Source organism: Drosophila bipectinata, chromosome 2L, assembly GCF_030179905.1.
Source record: "Drosophila bipectinata strain 14024-0381.07 chromosome 2L, DbipHiC1v2, whole genome shotgun sequence".
NCBI classification, from domain to species: domain Eukaryota; kingdom Metazoa; phylum Arthropoda; class Insecta; order Diptera; family Drosophilidae; genus Drosophila; species Drosophila bipectinata.
The window spans coordinates 6791641-6810097 of record NC_091736.1 but is presented as its reverse complement, the minus strand read 5'-3'; the positions used below and the strand labels follow the sequence as shown (position 1 = coordinate 6810097).

At 40.4% G+C, this 18457-nt stretch overlaps 1 protein-coding gene and 1 long non-coding RNA gene across 2 annotated transcripts; one reads left to right on the top strand and one right to left on the bottom strand.

Annotated features, from left to right (window-relative positions):
• The first annotated feature begins 676 nt into the window (after window positions 1–676).
• LOC108119999 (uncharacterized) lies at window positions 677–1101 on the top strand. The gene is made up of 2 exons (XR_001773035.3): window positions 677–771; window positions 835–1101. It is a non-coding gene; the product is annotated as an uncharacterized lncRNA (long non-coding RNA).
• Window positions 1102–1204: 103 nt separating this feature from the next.
• Window positions 1205–4742, bottom strand: cbt (Kruppel like transcription factor cabut). Its single transcript, XM_017233476.3, has 2 exons — window positions 4411–4742; window positions 1205–3140 (listed from the first exon to the last, which is right to left on the bottom strand). Exons 1-2 carry the CDS (start codon window positions 4477–4479, stop codon window positions 1902–1904), a joined length of 1308 nt encoding a protein of 435 aa, XP_017088965.2. The 5' UTR covers window positions 4480–4742; the 3' UTR covers window positions 1205–1901.
• Between the last annotated feature and the right edge of the window lie 13715 nt (window positions 4743–18457).

The window sequence follows — 18457 nt, the reverse complement described above, 5'->3', positions numbered from 1 at the left end:
ATGCATTTTTCCTAAATTTTGAAGGGGACCCTCCATAAATTTTGACGAAAATATGAAAATATATTTTGTTGCTAGAATTTGATGCAGAATGAAGGAGAATCGATCTACAAATCGTTTAAGGTATTCCGCTCAAGGATCGGATGAAAATCGGCAGAGATATAGACTTCACAGTGAACCATATTGGCCTCCCATGCATTTTCCTAAATTTTGAAGGGGACCCTCCATAAATTTTGACGAAAATATGAAAAAATATTTTGTTGCCAGATTAAGATGCAGATTGGTGGAGAATCGATCTAAAAATCGTTTAAGGTATTCCGCTCAAGGATGGGATGAAAATCAGCAGAGATATAGACTTCACAGTGGACCATATTGGCCTCCCATGCATTTTTCCTAAATTTTGAAGGGGACCCTCCATAAATTTTGACGAAAATATGAAAAAATATTTCGTTGCCAGATTTTGATGCAGATTGGTGGAGAATCGATCTACAAATCGTTTAAGGTATTCCGCTCTTAGACTTAACAGTGGGTCATATTGTCAGTAGGCCTTTAAGGATTGAAAGTACTGATAATTGATGAAGCCAAGTGATGGAAATAATCACTATATTTAATGTTCTATAACGAATTTATTCAGCTACGGGTATTTAATTTAATTTATTAAGAACCGTTTAAAACTAAGTTTTTAACTATCCTTTCGTCATTGCAATCTATACTTTCGTACAATGAAGTTGGCTTTTATCTCGTTATTATTCTTTGTTGGGGTTTCTTTAAGTTGTAAGTATTGTGATAAAGTTAGTAAGTCAAAAAATGAATTTTATATGCAATTTATTTCAATAGCAACCTGCAAACTTAAACCAATATATATGGGATTGTGTGCAATGATGGATTGGGGTTTTACCTATAATCGTGCTAGTAACACTTGTGTTCCCACTGCGGGAATGTGTCGTGGCACTGGAAATTTCTTTAGATCTAAAAAGGATTGTGAGGAACAATGTATTGATTAAACTAAGTTTGCATCAATGATGGTATTTCAACATGTACTTCATGCTAAAATTGATCTGTAAAGCGTTTCAAGCCGAAACACAATAAAGAATATAATTTAAATGAATTTTTAGAAACGTTTTAAATATTTTTAAACAATTTTTAAAACCTGTAAAAGTAAGAAAAGAATTTCCCCATCCCCCATTTCAAAACATTCAGGTAGAGATTATTTTGGAAAATATGTATATTTTCTTTTGTTGAGATTTGAATCTGCAGGGATCCAATATTTTTTCAATTCTTGATTTTTTTCTCTTTTCTTCACTTGTAGCAATAAATACAATTGTTTTGTGTGTTTAATATTTAGAGAATTACGAGCAATAACTATGGTACAATAGAAAATAGTTAAGAAAACTTAAATATCACAGATTTTGAACGCCGAACGCGTCGCTAGTATTATCTATTTACAAGCACTAGGTATAGTCAGAGTCTGAATCTAAATCTGAAGAAGATCGCTAAGCTAGGATGTGCTCGGTGCCCTTGGAAAGAAAATATAGTTGGCCCCAGCCCCCCAGTCTAGGGTGCGAGTGGGTGGGTGCGAGGCCTATTGAATTTAAAGTTGATATATGCACGAAAAAACGATGACAAGATCTAGCTCTTAACTAAGCTACTTAATGTCTACACCAGCTACACAGCGCGAAAAACTCGAGACTAAAATCAGCAATAAAATTCTTGTTGGACGATGGAGAATGAAGTCCCACATCCTACTACTCATCACCTACTTAATGATAGGATTTCTTAATCTTAACTCTGGTTCTGATTTTGGTGCTGGGTTTTCTCTCCGCTTAGCTGGCGATACTGTCGGGCTGAGATTGGTTCTGGGGGGCAGCTGCTCCTCCTTTAGATGTTCTCTCCTGGACATCTTCTCATCGCTGCACCTGCAGCAGAGTGCCGCCGAAGCCAAAACTACTGGCTTGCTGCTGTAGTCTAAGCAGATCCTGGGCGCTGTACACCTGCTGCAGGCTGGCGGCGGCAGAGGACATGGGCGAGGAGGTGACACTGATGCTGGTGGATGCTGGGGCTATCGCCCGCAAGTGGAGCGTAGCGTCGCAGAGGGAGGTGGCTATGGCGGAGGAACTGCTGGTCAGGGAAACGTGACGGTTCACCCCATTGGCCTTGTCCTTGTTGTGGCGCTTGACGTGCTTGGACAGGTGATCGCTACGCATGAACTTCTTCTGGCAGACGCCGCACTGGAACTTCTTCTCGCCGGTATGGGTTCGCTTGTGGCGGGATAGCTCGTCGGACCTGGAGAATCGCTTGTCGCAGTTCTCCCACTTGCAGATGAAGGGCCGCTCGCCGGTGTGCACTCTTTGGTGGGCTTTCAGGTGGCTGCTCTTGAAGTAGTTCTTGCCGCAGTCGGGGAAACTGCACTCGTAGATGCGACTCCTGGTGGCCGCCGCCTGGGCAGCGGTGATCCTGGGTGCCTGCTTCTCCTCGGCGCTTGCAACTGGTATGGGCGTGGGGGCTTGCTGGGCGGCCACTGTGCTGAGCAGGAGGAGTTGGCTGGCGGGACTGGCGACGGGAGCCACGTAGATGGGAGGCAGAATTGGCTTGACTTCCTCTTCCTCGGGCTCGGACTTTTCCGCCGGTGCTGGCGTGGGAGCCGGGATCTCCTCGGGTTTTTGTACTGGTACTGGTAACGCCACTTCCGCAGCCCGCTTCCTGTTCATCTTGAACTTGAGATTGCGCCAGACATTGGCCTCGGGGTAGTCATCCTCCACGGCGGGAGCGACTGTGGTTGTACTTGCGGTGGCATTTGTGGAGGAACTGCAGCAGGTGCTCTCGCTGGAGCTGGAACTAGTGCTGGAGGAGCTGTTTTCGTCTTGGTTGTTGCTGGAGCACACGGCTCCTGAGCTGTTCACTCGCATGATGACACTGACCCTCTCCGGGGTTTTGCTTTGATCCTCCTCAGCTTTCTGATCCGGTGGCGGTGTCATGGTCGTGGCCGGCTGTTCCAGGCGCATTTTCTTGCTGGGCACCTCCTCATCCTCCGTGTCCGAGGGATTGGGTGTAATGATGCCGCCATTCTTTTGGTTCTTCTGGGCCACCAACTTGAGTTTGGCCTTCAGCAGGTTCTGGTTCACCTGTTGCTCGTCCTTGGCCACCTGTTCAAAAAAAATAAAAATAATTCGTTGATTAGTGAAAGTTCATTGGCATCATCGTGGAGGTGGTGGAGGTCTTAAAGAGTGCATTCACATTAGCATTCCCCGATCCCATTCACTTTTTCCTGACCAGAACTCTGACCCAGAGTTACTTGTCGCTAATTACGCCGACGGCGGGCAAGGCCGTTCACCGTTAACCTTCACCCAGCGCCCATACACCCCCCAAGATGGGGTTCAATGCTCCTGCCAAAAAGGCCAAGGCAATATATTTTGGCGGTTTTTTGAACTTTTTGAAAGGCCGTTTCGGCGAGTCGAGATGAGTAAATAAATGTGGAATTTTCTACCAACTTTGATTTAATTTATTACGCATTTAGTGTCGTTTTAAACACCTTTTGATTATAAATTACTGTTTTTAAGGTAAATTTCCATGTAAATACTAAAGGTAATATTTTTTAATTATTTTTTAAACCCTTTAGTATGAATATTTTTTACATTTTCTTAATTTTCCATGTTTAAAACCTGAATAAAGTAAGTCCCCCTTTCATGAAACTCAACCATGCCGCCTAAAAGCAGGCAACGAAAACTGCAAACTCACTAGCATTATTATTATGACGTGCCTCAGGTGCTTGAAGTGGTTGGTGGGTTGGGGTGGAGGGGCAATTGGCTCGTGTGGCGACGTCGAAATCTTTTTATGGGCTCGGCACGTTGTTTGTTTCTTTCTCGGCCAGATAAAAAAAAAACGGGGGAAAAAAAAAGAAGCCAGCCAAAGTAATGTGACATATTTTTATGGGTTGGGGCTTGGCCTGTTTGCCTATCACTCCATCCTTTACCGCCCCCCTTTACCTGCCTGCCTCTGTCGTTGCCAAATGGCAACTCACCTTCGCTCTCAAACAATATTGGCGCTACTCCCTTGGTTTCTCTCTCTCAGTCCCCCCACCAACTAGCTGGGTATTTTGTTTTTGGTTTTTCTGCTGGTGCCAAGTCCAATGTTCAGGGTGCTCCCCTCTCGCTTCCACCTCGCAATCATTCGCTGTCCATGCGGTGTTCACGTGAACGCGTGCTGGCTGCGTGATCGCATTGCTGCCAATGGGGCAGAGCAGGATGGAGCACTTTTGTTTTTAGAAATGCGGCAAGTGGAAGCGAGAACGAGCGTATGTCCGATTTCATTTAAGATTTTCCACTGCCTTGAATGCACTTCCACTACTAATCACTATGCATATATCCCACTATATAATTGTATCCAACGGATGGATAGCCTTTGTAGGTCACTTACATTTTCCAACTTGTTATCCCGGAGCGGGGGCGTTGCTGGCGGCGATGGTAAAAGGGTATCCATATCCATTTTGTGGCTTTTTTTGCTTTTTCTCTGTTTTTGCTGCACTTTCAACTGCACTATCTTTTGCGTTTGTTTTTTTGCACTCTGGCTTATCACTCTTCTTGGCTTAATCCCAGTTTAGTGGTTCTGGTTCTTATTATTTTTATTTTATTTTTTTTTGCACTTGGTTAATGATTTCGCACTGCTGTTGCTGCGCTTTTTGCCGTTTTTTTGTAGAGCGGAGGCGAACCGTTGAGTTCAGAATTCAAGAGACGAATGAAAAAGGCAAAGGCATTCAGCTCCCAGCAGAGCTGCCGCTGTCGGCGTCGCTGTCGGTGGCAGTCGCTGGCAGTCGGTGTGTGTGTGTGTGGTGGAGCCGCCGTCGCCGACGTAATCACTTGTAAGTGGGTGTGCGTGCGTCTGTGTGAGTGTGTGAGGGACGATAGTCGTCATCGGTGGAGCAACCAGTGCAATGAAACCCGGACGAGGCGGCCGTACGAACGAACATCAGCCAGCAGAAACGTGGGCAGCAGAAGCGTAGCTGCCCCCCAGTTCTGTACTTAAAAAGGTCAGGTCTCCTCTTGGCGCACCTCTCTCGCTCTCTCTTTGTGACTGGCTCCTCTTTCTCTGTCATTTTCCCCAAAAGAAGATACAAGAGGAGGTGGCGGAGCACGTAACCGACGCATGGACGTCATCAGCTGTTTACCGCGGAGACTTGTTTTTTGGGGCCTAGCCGAAGCGGGAGAGAGAGAGAGAACATTAGAGGGAAGGGGGCGGAAGATTCCATGCCATTCCATTGGGGGCTGTCTATTCATAGCTGTCCATGCACAAGCCGCGTGCACAGCACCACACAACCACACACACACACTATGGCACGCAAAGTCTTACACCGACACACCCCAAAGCCGTGACTGAAAAGCTGACGCAGTTGTTGCCACGGAAGTCTCTGTGATTAATCGAAATGTAGGAGAACAACAAACAAGCCAAAAAAAAAAATGCTGGTCTAAACCTGGGCAGACGCCCCTCATAACAGATATATTCGTATATTAAAAAGCAGGCCCAGCCGCATATATTTGCATTAACTTTGAAATCTTAAGTCTGAAAGTCTGACTTTGAGTCTGGTTCAAAAAAAATTTCATTAATGGACGCAAGTTTTCGAATAAAAAAAAAAAAGACAGTGGCATTGGGGACAGGGGGAGCACTCAACAGTTGAGCGAAAGGCATTGCCAGTCCCGAGAATTCAAGAGATAAGGATGATGAGTCATGGGAAAAGGGGCCAGCCGTTTAATACTTGGGTTTGTTTACACAACGCTATGTAATATATAATTCGAGCTTGCAAGACTGTAATTCAGTTAATCGGCTCAGGTGCACGAGTTATTAGCACCTGGCAATGCTATCTGACAGCCGCCTGTAACAGTTTTCAAAGCAAAAAGGGGCTCGTGCAACCAGCACACCACAATAAAGAGAGGCAGAGAGCCCCCCAGAAACAGCTGTGACTATTGCCTCTCTCTTGCGCAACAACAACAAGCGAACGGGGAACGAGAGGGGAGCGGATAACTAGCACGCCATACCCCACACCAGACTTGAGGGGCGAGTGACTGTTCACGCCATAGAGGGTATCACAGGGGTATTTTTATTTTATCTAAAGGAGGTTAATTTTATATTTTTTAAAAAGAGTTATTTTAATGTTTTCTATAATTATTTTATAAAAAAATTCATTCATTTTTATAATATGTATTTTAGATAAATCATTCTACGTTTCGCCATTTTTTTTGCAAATTTAGCACCATATAAGTAGGCTATGAATTTTTCACGGTATCAAGTATTCGACCCGTTGACGAATAACCTTCTTACTGGCGAAACACGCTTGCCTGGGTGCCTCTGGGAGTGTGAGTGAGTGTCTGTGTGGGTCCGTCTGGTATCACGCGTTGACCTCATGATGTTCACGTGAACAGTTGTTGATACTTTGCCTTGCCGGCAGTGCGAGCGAGAGGGCAGTGCGAGCGAGACGGCAGTGACGAGGCGAGGCAGCAGTCTGTGGCGTGCCTATCGGTGTGACTGTGTGTGGTGCGAGTGTATGCGTGTGGGTGTTTGCAGTACTTGCGCTTTTTGTTTTTGTTTCCCGCTTCGTGTTTGTTATTGGAAACGGAATTCGTGTGTAAATTTTGCGCGGAACTGAAGCAGCACTGTGTTGTGGCCTCCACACACTCTCTCTCTCTCTCGGGCAAATGTGGGCGTGTAAATGGGCCGATGTACCGTTACCGCACCGCACCCCACCATCCATCACCACCCACTCTGCCCCCCTCTCTTATCCTTGTTTTGTGAATGCAAACTGCGACGCAGTTGAGTTTACCGAAGGCCCCCTACTTCCCACCCCCCTCAAAACGGGAATTTATGTGCATTGCTAACGTTTCAATTTAATCAGCAGCCGCGGGTTAAATCCAAAATTAGCCACACATCTCGGCTCCCCGGCGAGTTCAAGTTCACCGCCAGCTCAGCTTGGTTCCCTTGACTTGCATTCGGCCCCGGCGTAGGTAGCTCACGCCTACGATTACGCCCACTTGGCAGTGCCGCCCCCCCCGTGATACGCAAAATCCAGATTCCGGTCTCTGAGAATAATGCTCACGTGTACCCACGCACATTCTACGTTGCACGTAGGCCGCCGTCCGGCCACTCGGACAAAAAAATACTGATAAGGGAGAAAAAAAATAATGTAGAACTTGGGGTTTTAAGATTTCATCTGACCCACTCCAGGTGTTATATATTTTTAACCAGAAATTATTTTTAAAGATAGGTCCTATTTTTTTAAGTGTCCTAAAAACCGACTTAAAATAAAGAATCCGACAGTAAGAGGGCTCGTAACCTTTCCGCTGAGAGAGTTTGCGCAATGACGCATTTCTGGTTTTGGCATTTCTGACATTACGTAGCTCACTAGTTGGCTCTTTTGATGACGTCACAGCCATGCGGCTTCTGGGTCCTGTTGCGCCAAAAGGCCAAAACCAAAGCAAAGTCAAAGGTTATGACGTTGGCGTAAGCTTTGGCCGGGTTCAAGGCTTCCACCAACGCCCTTCACTGGCATTATTAGCCATTGGAGACCGGGTCGAAAAAAAAAATCGTTTGTATATTCAGTTTCCCAGGCAGACAGACATTGGAGGAGGCGTTGGTCGAAAAACGTCAATCACAGGTGGGAACCTGACGTCAGTGCCCCATCGGAAAGAGCACCATACTCAGTTCACATTATTCATATTCGAATCATGTATGCGGCGAATGGCACTCGGCCCGAGCAAAAGTCATTGGGAATTGGGTCTATAATTTCCCCCAGCAACAACGTCAAAAGCCTCAGATATGACGCCCAATTTTCCTATTTTCCCCCATTTTCCTCATTCACTTCCCATTTCAGCCATTTCCTCTTTCAAGTTCACTTTCGCAAACATATCGAGAATGTTTTTCAATGTTTGTTGCTTATTTTGTATTTTGTATTTCTTGGCAATGGGAAAAACCCCCAATATGTGTCCCATTTTGAAATTCTTCTATTCACAAAAACGCGCCAAGATCGACCAAAAGTCTCCATGACGTCATGAGCCACACTCGTGACTCCACAAGCTGCAGGCCCACTTCTTGGCTTCTCCAGAGCCAAGATTACCTTTAAGATTTAACTACCATTTAGCATAGATGTAAAAATGTTAGGAAATAATAATAAAGTACAAGAACCTTTCTAGAAAAAGTTCACTTTATAATCTTTAGAATATCCCTTATAAAGTATATTTTTTTTCTCCCTAATCTTTCTCCCTCTCCCTAAACTTTTTATTTTTTATCAGAGCTTTTTCTAAATTTCATCATAATGAATAATAATTTTTTTTATTATATTTCTTTTCTTAAATGTGACAGATCATCTTCGTAAATAAAGTCGATCTTCAGACCAAGTTAATAAAAATTGTCAATAGCTCCAAATATTTGGTATTTAGGAGTGGCTCACATGATTGACTCGAGACCCTTATATAAATAGAGGTTCTTTTTAGGTTTTTTTAACTGCATATTCTTATTATACTTTGTTACTATTTTCGTTCTTTTTTATTTTCGATTTTAATCACATGGTTACTAATAGAGTAATCCCGATTTTTTTCAAACCCATTCAGTTTGAAAATAAGAGATATATTTTAATTAATAATTCCCGATCTTTGTTTTGGAATTTTTTTGTTTATTCGGATGCTTAGTTGTTGGCGTTAATCAAATAAGTTAGCATGCCTAACTCGGGACTTGTGTCTATATGGTTGAGGATTTTCCTTTATGGTTTATATCATGATAAAGTATTTAATTCTTTGCCTATTTTTAATTTAAGAGAATTTTTAACAGGTTCTCTTAACTAAGTTGTGGAGATACTCTCCTATTGTATCTGTCAAATAGTTTGATGTTTTTTTTCTTTATGATGGTGTTTCTATGAGCAATCTTATATGAGGTCTTATGCCATGTGTGTCCTCTAATCCCCTCACATGTGATGTGTTCTGCCTCGGTCGACGTCTCTGCCTACGTGATAGCCAACGCGTTGCTCCAAAACCGAAAGTCTAAATAAAAAAACAGAATGGAATGGAACGGTCCCGCCTTTAGTTGTAAAAGGGGGGGTGCTGGTGAGGTGAGAACCTCAAAGTTTACAAATCATTGGATCAGGGTCAGGCGGAAAAGAGACGGCCAGCTATTGTAAACAATGCAAGGGGCGACCTTCAATCGGAATGGGGATTGGGGTCTTCCCCAAATGGAAATTTACGATGCCATCAAGGTTTTGTACCCATTTGGTCCACCTCACCTTCTCGTTCCATTCTCTGTTCTCGACCTTGGCCCAGTTCCTTTGGCTGCCAAAAAAAAAAAATGTGTTCCATCTGAACTTGAAAGTTGTCGTCCCTGGGAGCCGCTGGACAGGATAAGGAACGTCCCTGAACCGGTTCAGGTGAACGCCTCGACGACGGAGACAGTTCATCAGCATCGTACGATGGGAATCAACAAATAACAACATTATAAAGTAGAAAATATACCCATACAGTAATATATGGGACAAACAAAAGGCGAAGGAATGGGCTAAAGATTTCCGACTAACAGATACCCAAGAATAATTCATTTCCGGGAAAATATTCAATCAAATATTATGAATAAAAATCTAAAAAAAAAAATGTTCTGGTTATTTTAAAGAATTTTCTTATAAAGACCTTCTTTTCTATTAAGTTTTATTTTCACTGCAGTAGTTTTTTATCTTAATCTTGCCAGACTTTAGCCAAATAACCCTAAACTAGTCCCGAGTCGACTGTGTTACTAAGAGAACTCGATAACAAAAGTGGGTAAACTAATTTAGCGGCTTATTTTTGATAATCCGGTTAGTTGTCTATTTATCTACGAGACTTCAGACCTTAAGAGAACTTGAACTCCATATCAAAGTACGCAGTCAGCTCTCTAGAGTCATACTTGCGAGAAACAGGTGTATTCCCCGAACAAACATTCATTCGTGAACGATATTCCCTTGGAGCCGACGAGTACCGCGTACAAATATGTGTATATATGTGGTACACAAACAGAAATAAATCTAGAATAGCATGAAAGGGGGGCTGGTGGCAGTGACAGGGAACCAGGGGCTAGAGGCTGGGGGCCACTGATAGACCCGTTTTTATTTTTTGTATGCCGCCGCCGCCGCCGCTGTCGACGTAGATTCCGATTTCAATTCCGATCCGATGTTGACGAGGTCGCTGGGGCGTCTGATTGGGGCCACGTGAAGTCAACGTGAACAGCGAGCGCCAAGAATACAATAATAATTGCGTTATTCATAATGCGCCGGAATGGTACGGAATGGAATGGATCGGACGGACATCTCCCCCGGACAGAGTCGGGTCTCGGGGGCTCCATCCATTTTTGGATCAACCCTACATCGGGGGGTTCGGTTCAGTTCGGTTCGCTATTTCGAGGCTGATAACGGTTGCGACTGATAAGCCTGCAATTCCCAGCTGGCCACCGCATGGTCTATACAGTCTTATAGCCCCCTCCCCCGTCCGCTTGTCCGCTGTCCGCTGTTGTTTGCTGTCCGGTTTGTCCGTTAGTCAGTCAAAACATGAGTGAGAGGCGTGGCTCTTATCAGCCCCCATGGCTCTTATCATTCCTTGTTGGACCAGAGGGAGGTGGGATCCCGCCCATGCTGCCGTCAATGGAGGTTTATCAATAAGCGGCGGGGGGGCTGGACTGTGTTTCGGGGTCGAGAAATGCAGGTGATTCGGTTCGATTCCTCGTCATCTGCAAGTCTGATCTTCGAGATAGATTTGTGAATGTTTGAATGAATCGAATTCATTTCATGGCTTGGGTGTGTCAATCGGCATTATCATTGCTTCCGGCTAATGTCGGCCACCTGATGTAAAAAAACATTTTTGTCAGCAAATAGTCCAAAAGTGCAAATCATTTAGTTGTTATTCTGTTTTTTAAATTTATTTTCTGCGCAATACCCCGTTGCTCAACCGACCAAGGAGCTCTTACGTGGAGTGTCTGGCTCATGGAGGGGATAACTAGGGGCTTAAATGGTTTATTTAGTTATGTTTCAGGGGGTTTTTGGATTGCCAATTATGAAGTGCTATTTATAGGTATGTAATCTTTAGGATTAATAAAATTAATCATATAAGTGGAGGTTTATACTATAATATTATACTATAAGGTCAATCATATTAGTAGAGGTTTATTCAAGGAAGGGTCTATAATATAACTATACTAAAACCATGTACTATAAGGTTAATCATATTAAGACAGAATTTTCAGGTGAATTCTGTATTATACTATAACTATACTATTCTATACTATAATATTATATTATAAGCTTAATTATATTAGTAGAGGTTTTTTTAGGAAACAATTTTATACGTAACTATTCTTTCAATTCTGTAGAATACATTTTATTTATTCTGTATTATACTTTAACTATACTATTCTATACTATAAGATTAATCACATTAGGAGAGATTTATTCAGGGAAATTCTATATTATACTATAACTATACTTAATTATACTATAACCATATACTATAAGGTTAATCGTATTAGTACAGATTTATTCAAAGGAATACTATATTATAGTTGAACTATACTATATTTAACTATACTACACTATGCACTATATTATACTATACTATACTAACTATACTAAAAGTTAAGTAATCATATTTAAAAATCAACATATTAATCATCAAAAGTCTATTAATTTATTTTTCAAAGGATTCCACATTCCCAATCTTCAAACTCTATAAATTACGTATCTTCTGATCATATTCCCTATAATATTTTTAAGATTTCACTTTTTCCTTTATCAATATTATACAATGTATCAAGTGCCTTCTCTTTAACACGCTTTCCATTTTGAAAAAGCACTAAAATCTAATCTTTTCCATTAGTATGATCTATTATGCAACCAGTTTGAGGAAGTTTATCCACCTCAATCCACCGTAAAGTCATCCCTATTTACATTCATAGATCTCATGGGTAGAGCACCATTTCCGTTTTTGTTTATCAAAGTCATTGGCATTCGCCGGCAACGTGACCATCCAAACCGCAAGTGGAATCGGATGTAAATCGGGCGTGAATCGGTTCCGAATCGGTTCGTTGTTTATCTAACCAGAAACCCGTGGCATGACGTAGTCCGGACCTTGTTTGTGGGGCGTTGGTACGCTTGTTTTGCTTTTTTGCGATCCATGTGCGAAATCTTTTGGGGGGCTCTACAATGGGGGAGTTGATAGGCGACAAAATAGCGATTAATGGATTGCCCTTGAAGGGTACGAACACCCTTCTGTAAAGTCAATATACAAACATATAGAAAAGGAGGCTCGTTGATGGAAAAACAATGGAAATTGCCCAAGTACTTGGTTAATTTCCACTGAAACAAAAAATGGGCTTTAATAAATCTTAAGATATGTTTTCAATTTAAATAGTAACGACAGATATTTTTTATAAAAAATAAACACTTTTTTATTTATTTAATTTTTTTTGTAAATATTACTTTTTCTTTCTGGGCACTTGGCTTATTTTCCAATGCCCTTATTGACATTGTTGCGTTTGTTTGTTTAAGTGGGCGCGTTTGTTGTTGTTGACTTTGTGTCGAGGGCGCCCAAAATGGGCGTGGCGGGGCGCCAGTGCCTAAAGGGGAGGGGCATCTCAGTCTGGGTGCTTATCTGAAGCGATTACACGCAGGCACGCATTGATTGAATGGCCTTTCAGTTCCCGGAATGGATCTTTTACAGCACTGACTGTTCTCATCTGTCAACTGTCATTTAATATTACAATTTCTCGGTAAATCATTTTATTAACATGTTCCATTGTAGCAAGAAGTTAGGGATAATTTATAAATTTTTTTTCGGCCTTTATAATTTAATTATTTTTTAAAAAACTATGGAAACTTTCTCAGAAAAACCAACCATCAATGATCCATTACTTATTATATAAAAATTTCCATAAACTTTATTTGTAAACAACCGAATCAGTTGATTTTTGGTGAAAAGCCTAAAAACATTTTCCCCAATTATCACTCAACATTTTCCCTCCCCCTTTGGAAAACAAAGTGATCCATGAGTGATCCATGGACATGACCAGAAGGCGTGGACAATGATTTGAGTATTTAGCACATTTCTTCTTCAACCGATTGTTGATGGCTAATCGAAGCACGAGCGCGAAAAAAAAATGTATTTTGCTTGCCCACATTTTGTTATTTATTTTTAGAAACCGCGACGCGTTTTCAAATAATCAAAAGCTAGGCGCCCCGGAATCCGTATCGTATCGGAATTGGAAACGAAGCTATGGCCGTAGGAGATGAAGCGGCATCTCAGCACCTCGGCACCTGAGGATCCAAAGAAATAATTAACATATTTTTGCAAATTATTGATCGTGTGGCTGAGGTAATAAATTGGCAATCGGAGATGTGATGAGGTGATCGCATCCCCCAAGAAACCGAATCCAACATTCGAAACGGGGCATGAGTTATACTTTATTTGTATTCAATTTTTGTTGCTTTAAATTATTTTGTATTTTTCTGTATATATATTTTTTTTTTGTAACTTGTCGCTTGGAGGCTTTTGCACTTTAGCAAGGACAACGACGGAAGTGAACATCAAAACACGAGCTGCCAGCAACAACAACAAAAAATTGCATTTAAGGTCAACGAGCAATATTCACGAAACGTTGAACCAAGTCAAGTCACAAAAAGTATATGTATTCGAAATACAAAATAAAATGAAAGCATTGAATGCAATGGCTGGATGAGTAAAAAATAAAAAATATATAAAGCAGGCCGGTCAGATCTTCATACAATAATAAAAAAATCAAGTAAATAAAGTCATAAAATGGTAGTCAGTGTTGAGACTATCCATTAACCGTTGATTGGGATATAAATTAGGAAATTAAAGATAATTTCATAATAGAAAATATTGTGAAATTTGACAAATTCTTAAGAATAGTTAGGAATAGTTTCCTTAAAAAAAAGACACTGTGTTAGAGCTCCAGTATGAATTATTATAAAGAATCCTCTTCTCAATAATTCCTCCATTAAATAATAGAAATTTTTGTGAGTTTAGAGAAATTCTAAAGAATAGTTAGGAATAGTTTCTTTAAAGAAAGACACTTTTGTTAGAGTTCCAGTATGAATTATTATAAAGAATTCTCTTTATGATTATTCATATTGTGACTATCTATTAACCATTGATGAGGGATATTCATTGTGAAATTAAAGATAATTTCATAATAAAAATTTCTGTGAGTTTACAAGAATTCTAATAAATAGTTAGGAATAGTTTTCTTAAAAAAAAAGACCCTGTGTCCCAGTTCTAGTATGAATTATTATAAATAATTTTCGTCATGAGATATCGTTTAGACGCCTAACTTAATCCATATCCATATTTAGGCCATGATCTTTATTTATAACCTATAATGAATACTCCCTTTTTGCCAACTACTGGGTATAGAAATAACAATAAAATATCTGCAGTGCGCCCGACGCCTGATCATCCAACTACTGAAGCATGTCTGGGGCGGGATTGAACTTTGGAATGATGTCACTTGAATCACTCTCACTATCTCGCCTCTCTTTCTTTCATTGATTCGCCTTCTCTCTCCCTTTCAGACACCCTATCTTTAGGGTCCACCTATAGGTGCGATTGGTGCAAAAATTTAAAATCACTAAAAAGCAAAAAAAAAAAAAACATGCGTGGGGCGAATGATCGATGTGCAGAAGGTGAAGGTGACTCGGAAGGTGACCCTGAATGAGTGAAGGAGGCGCAAAGTTCGCCATCCAACTTCGTAAATCCGTCTTACGAGTTCCACTTGAAGGTTGAAGTACCGAATAACCGAAATACCCACTATGGCTGGTATCTATCCAGCCCCAGTAATCGCTAAAGTACAAACACATTCCATCACCATCAGCTCCGATTTCTATAAATAAATGCAGATAAGCCAGATCCAAAAATGGACCGGAGTGCTATATAAAAATTATTATAAAGTTGAAAGATCAAAGAGTCTGGGAATGCCCATTACTGGGAAAATCAGGTCAATCAGTGGCGAATAATAGATCTCATTTATAAATGAATCTTTACCATTTAATTGGTATTTGTAGATCACTAAATAAGATTAATTATTGTCATTAATTAAGTCGTGATTTCCTGTTTTACGCCCCGACTTTTATTGGAAGTGAATTATGGACTTATTTGTCAGGTTGTTGGATGCGGTTCTAAATCTAAATACTGAAAACAAAACTTGTTATTGTCTTTAAAAGTTGTTAATAAATTATTTGTTTTTTGTTTTATTTTGATTTGATAAGGTGTGTTTTTTTTTAAAGACTAAAAGCCTTAATGGCTAATAAATATTATTCATTAAATTAAATAGAAACCTTAAAACTTCTTATGTAATTTTTCTTTTGAACAAAATTTCCATCATCATTTCATAATAAGATATTTTAAGACCTAGTTCCCCTTATTTTAATTCCCTATAAACCCAATTCACTTGCAATTTGTGTTTATATTTTGGTTCGTTTATTTCTGTTCACATTCATCAATTATTAGGTGCTTGGATGTCTAGATATGTATATATTTAAACCCGTCCATGGTCACTTGAGTTTCGACATTACGTATACGCAGCATGGGACGAACCTACCGCAATGGCGGCCCCCCAATTAGCAGGGACTATTTAGAGAGAGCGAGATGGAGAGGTACAAAGTGCGAAATTGCATTTGTGGATACTAAAAATATCCATGGTTAGTCGAAATTAGAGGCTCTCATGATAGTATCAGGGGCGGGTGTGATCCGAAAGATTGGACTTTGATCGAATGCATTGAGTTTTGTGGGCGGTGGCAGCTGCGGCTCGACGGCTCTGCTCTTAATAACGGCACAAGAAATTTGTGGGCAAATGCAAGGCAAGAAAAAAATCGAAGAAAACAAAGAAGCTTTTTATAAAAATAAGTGAATAATTTTATCTCCGCTTGGGAAACAGTTTGTTTGTATTTTTTTTTTTTTTGGTTCGCTTATGCGACGGACTTGGCAAATTTCATCAGCTGTTTTAATTTATGCAAGGAGCCCAACCGCGCTGATCTTGGGAGTGGATCAACATCAGAAAACCAATCAGAAGAGAGTCAATTTAACGTAAGAGATTTTATTACCAAACAAGTGAAGAGAGAGCCCAAGAGAACTGCAAGGTTATTGGTAAAAGTATGCACTCAAAAAAAAAAAAATTTAATTAAAGGAAAGCCTTGTTCATTACTTTCATTAAATTTTAATTTAATTGCCAGTTAGTATACTAATCTAGCTAAGCTATCAAGCTTCAAGCCTAAGCTTCTATTTCACAAGAATCTGAAAGGAAAATTTATAATTGATGTAATTTCACAATACTAGAGACTTTTTAAAAAGCTTTTTTTTCACAATTTTAATTGATTAGATTGCGTAGTGTCTAGTTTTATTTATCATGTCTAAGATTATAGAGATTTATTATATAAAAATAATCTTAATTATTTTTAATTAAGCTAGCAAAAACTATACTTACATTTTAGTAAAATATTCCACACCCCATAATCAAAACTTATAATTTTTTCCATTAACTCACGATCAGTATATTGACCCCCATTTCCCATATATACATTTATATAAATTAAGTTGTTCAGGGTAAGGTCGACTTACAGCTCCCAGGGTTGGAGGCGCATCGTTTCCGATCGGATCAGTGATCACAAAGGATCATTGCACCCGCAAGGTAACTGCACCTTGGGTCAATGATATTCGCTACCCCCGCCAACAATTTTGGCAGATATTCGGTTAATTTTTGTTTTTATTTTGTTCATGTCTGTCATTTCCATTTCCATTTCAGTCACGGGCATGCCCTTGCCGCCAGAAGTTGCTTGACCTGGAAGCAGTTCACCTTGTCCCCGCCCCGTCCTGCCTCTGGCTGGGTGTAATGCACTATGAGTTACAGAAGACTCGGTTACTACACACATGATATACATTTTCGAGGCTCTTTTGTTTGCCAAAATTCGGTGAAACACTAAAGGCCAACCAATTGGGGATATACAAACGTTTGTACAACTGATTGATTTGCTTTCAATGCGCTGTCATATTATCGTTTTGACTTTGTCAGTGGGATTCCCCCTTTATTAGTTACGGTAGCTACCAAAATATGAATATCTAGCGTCAATTAGATCATTATTGATGGCCATTTAGGTCTAAATACTTAATTAATAGAGCTATTTTTAAAGGTTTTCGGGTAATTATTCTATTTATGGTTTAATTTTTGTCATAAAAGATGAGGAAGGTTCTTTAGAAATATTTTTTAAACATTTTAATTAGGTTTTATACACTAAACGTATATATATATGATTTTTAGAGGTAGCATCATGTATAGGACTAGTACCTTAAATATTCAATAAATAGTTTAATTAAAAAATGTAAATTACAAAACTTACCATACCCTATAAAAAGGCAATAAAGTTATCGACTTTTCTATATAAATACAAGTATTACCTTTTTTTTATTTTTTGTGCCTTTTATTTATAGGTTTCTTGGGCGATTGCCGAATTGCATTGAGAAACCGAGAACAGAGAAAAAAAGGCGATCAGGGATTGCCTAAAAAATCACCGAAAAAGTTTAATGAACGTTGCCAAGGTCAACGGTGCGTATACTTCATTAGCGATTAACAAAAAAAAAGGGGGGAGGTGTCGCCAAAAATGGGAGAGGAGAGGGGTGGAAAGGAGCGACCGCAAATGACCGCTGGAGGATGAAGGGTGGCTGGGCAGGGCAGGGAGTATGCCGTGGAGGTCGCGTGGCTAATCGACTCGGCCATATGTTAGCGTGGATTATGGCCCGCTAACTGGTTTCTGATATTTATTGCCCTGCAGCTCCCCATTTGCATGACGTCCTTAGAGCATCCACCGCCACCAGCCCCCTCGCAGCACGCGTTTCCAGCGTCCTAACGGAAGCTTTTCATTTCCGGTGCTGTCGGAATTTTTAAAATCTATGAGTGTCCAATGCAAAGCAGCTGCCACAAAAAAAAACAAGAAGGACTAGCCATTAAAAACAGGCAATAGGTGCAAATTACAAGACAAAAAGGTAAACGGAATTGGCAACAAAAAAGGCTAAAGAGAATAAAAGATGGCGGGAACAAATGTACCGGAAGTGCAGCTAAATAAAATGGTTGCAAAGAGGAGCTCCGACCGGAAATGAAATTCTGTGGACACAAGAGCAATTATTTATTTAAATAAATAATAGCATTTGGTAAATTAAAAAGAAAAGATTTTTCAGTTTTCGGGCAAAGTATTTGAATATGGCGCTAGGATTGGCCCCCTCAGCTAAGCAGCTGAAAAGTATGCTATGCTTTTGGTAAAGCGCCATCTTGCGGCAAGTGGCGGAAGCAGTCTTATGGTATTTGTGCTCAAAATGGCGTTGGATGCCATTGGACTAACGCGTTCTCTCTTATGGCTGCATTAATAAAAACTAAACGTGAAAAAAACAAATAATAAAGAAAATAAGCT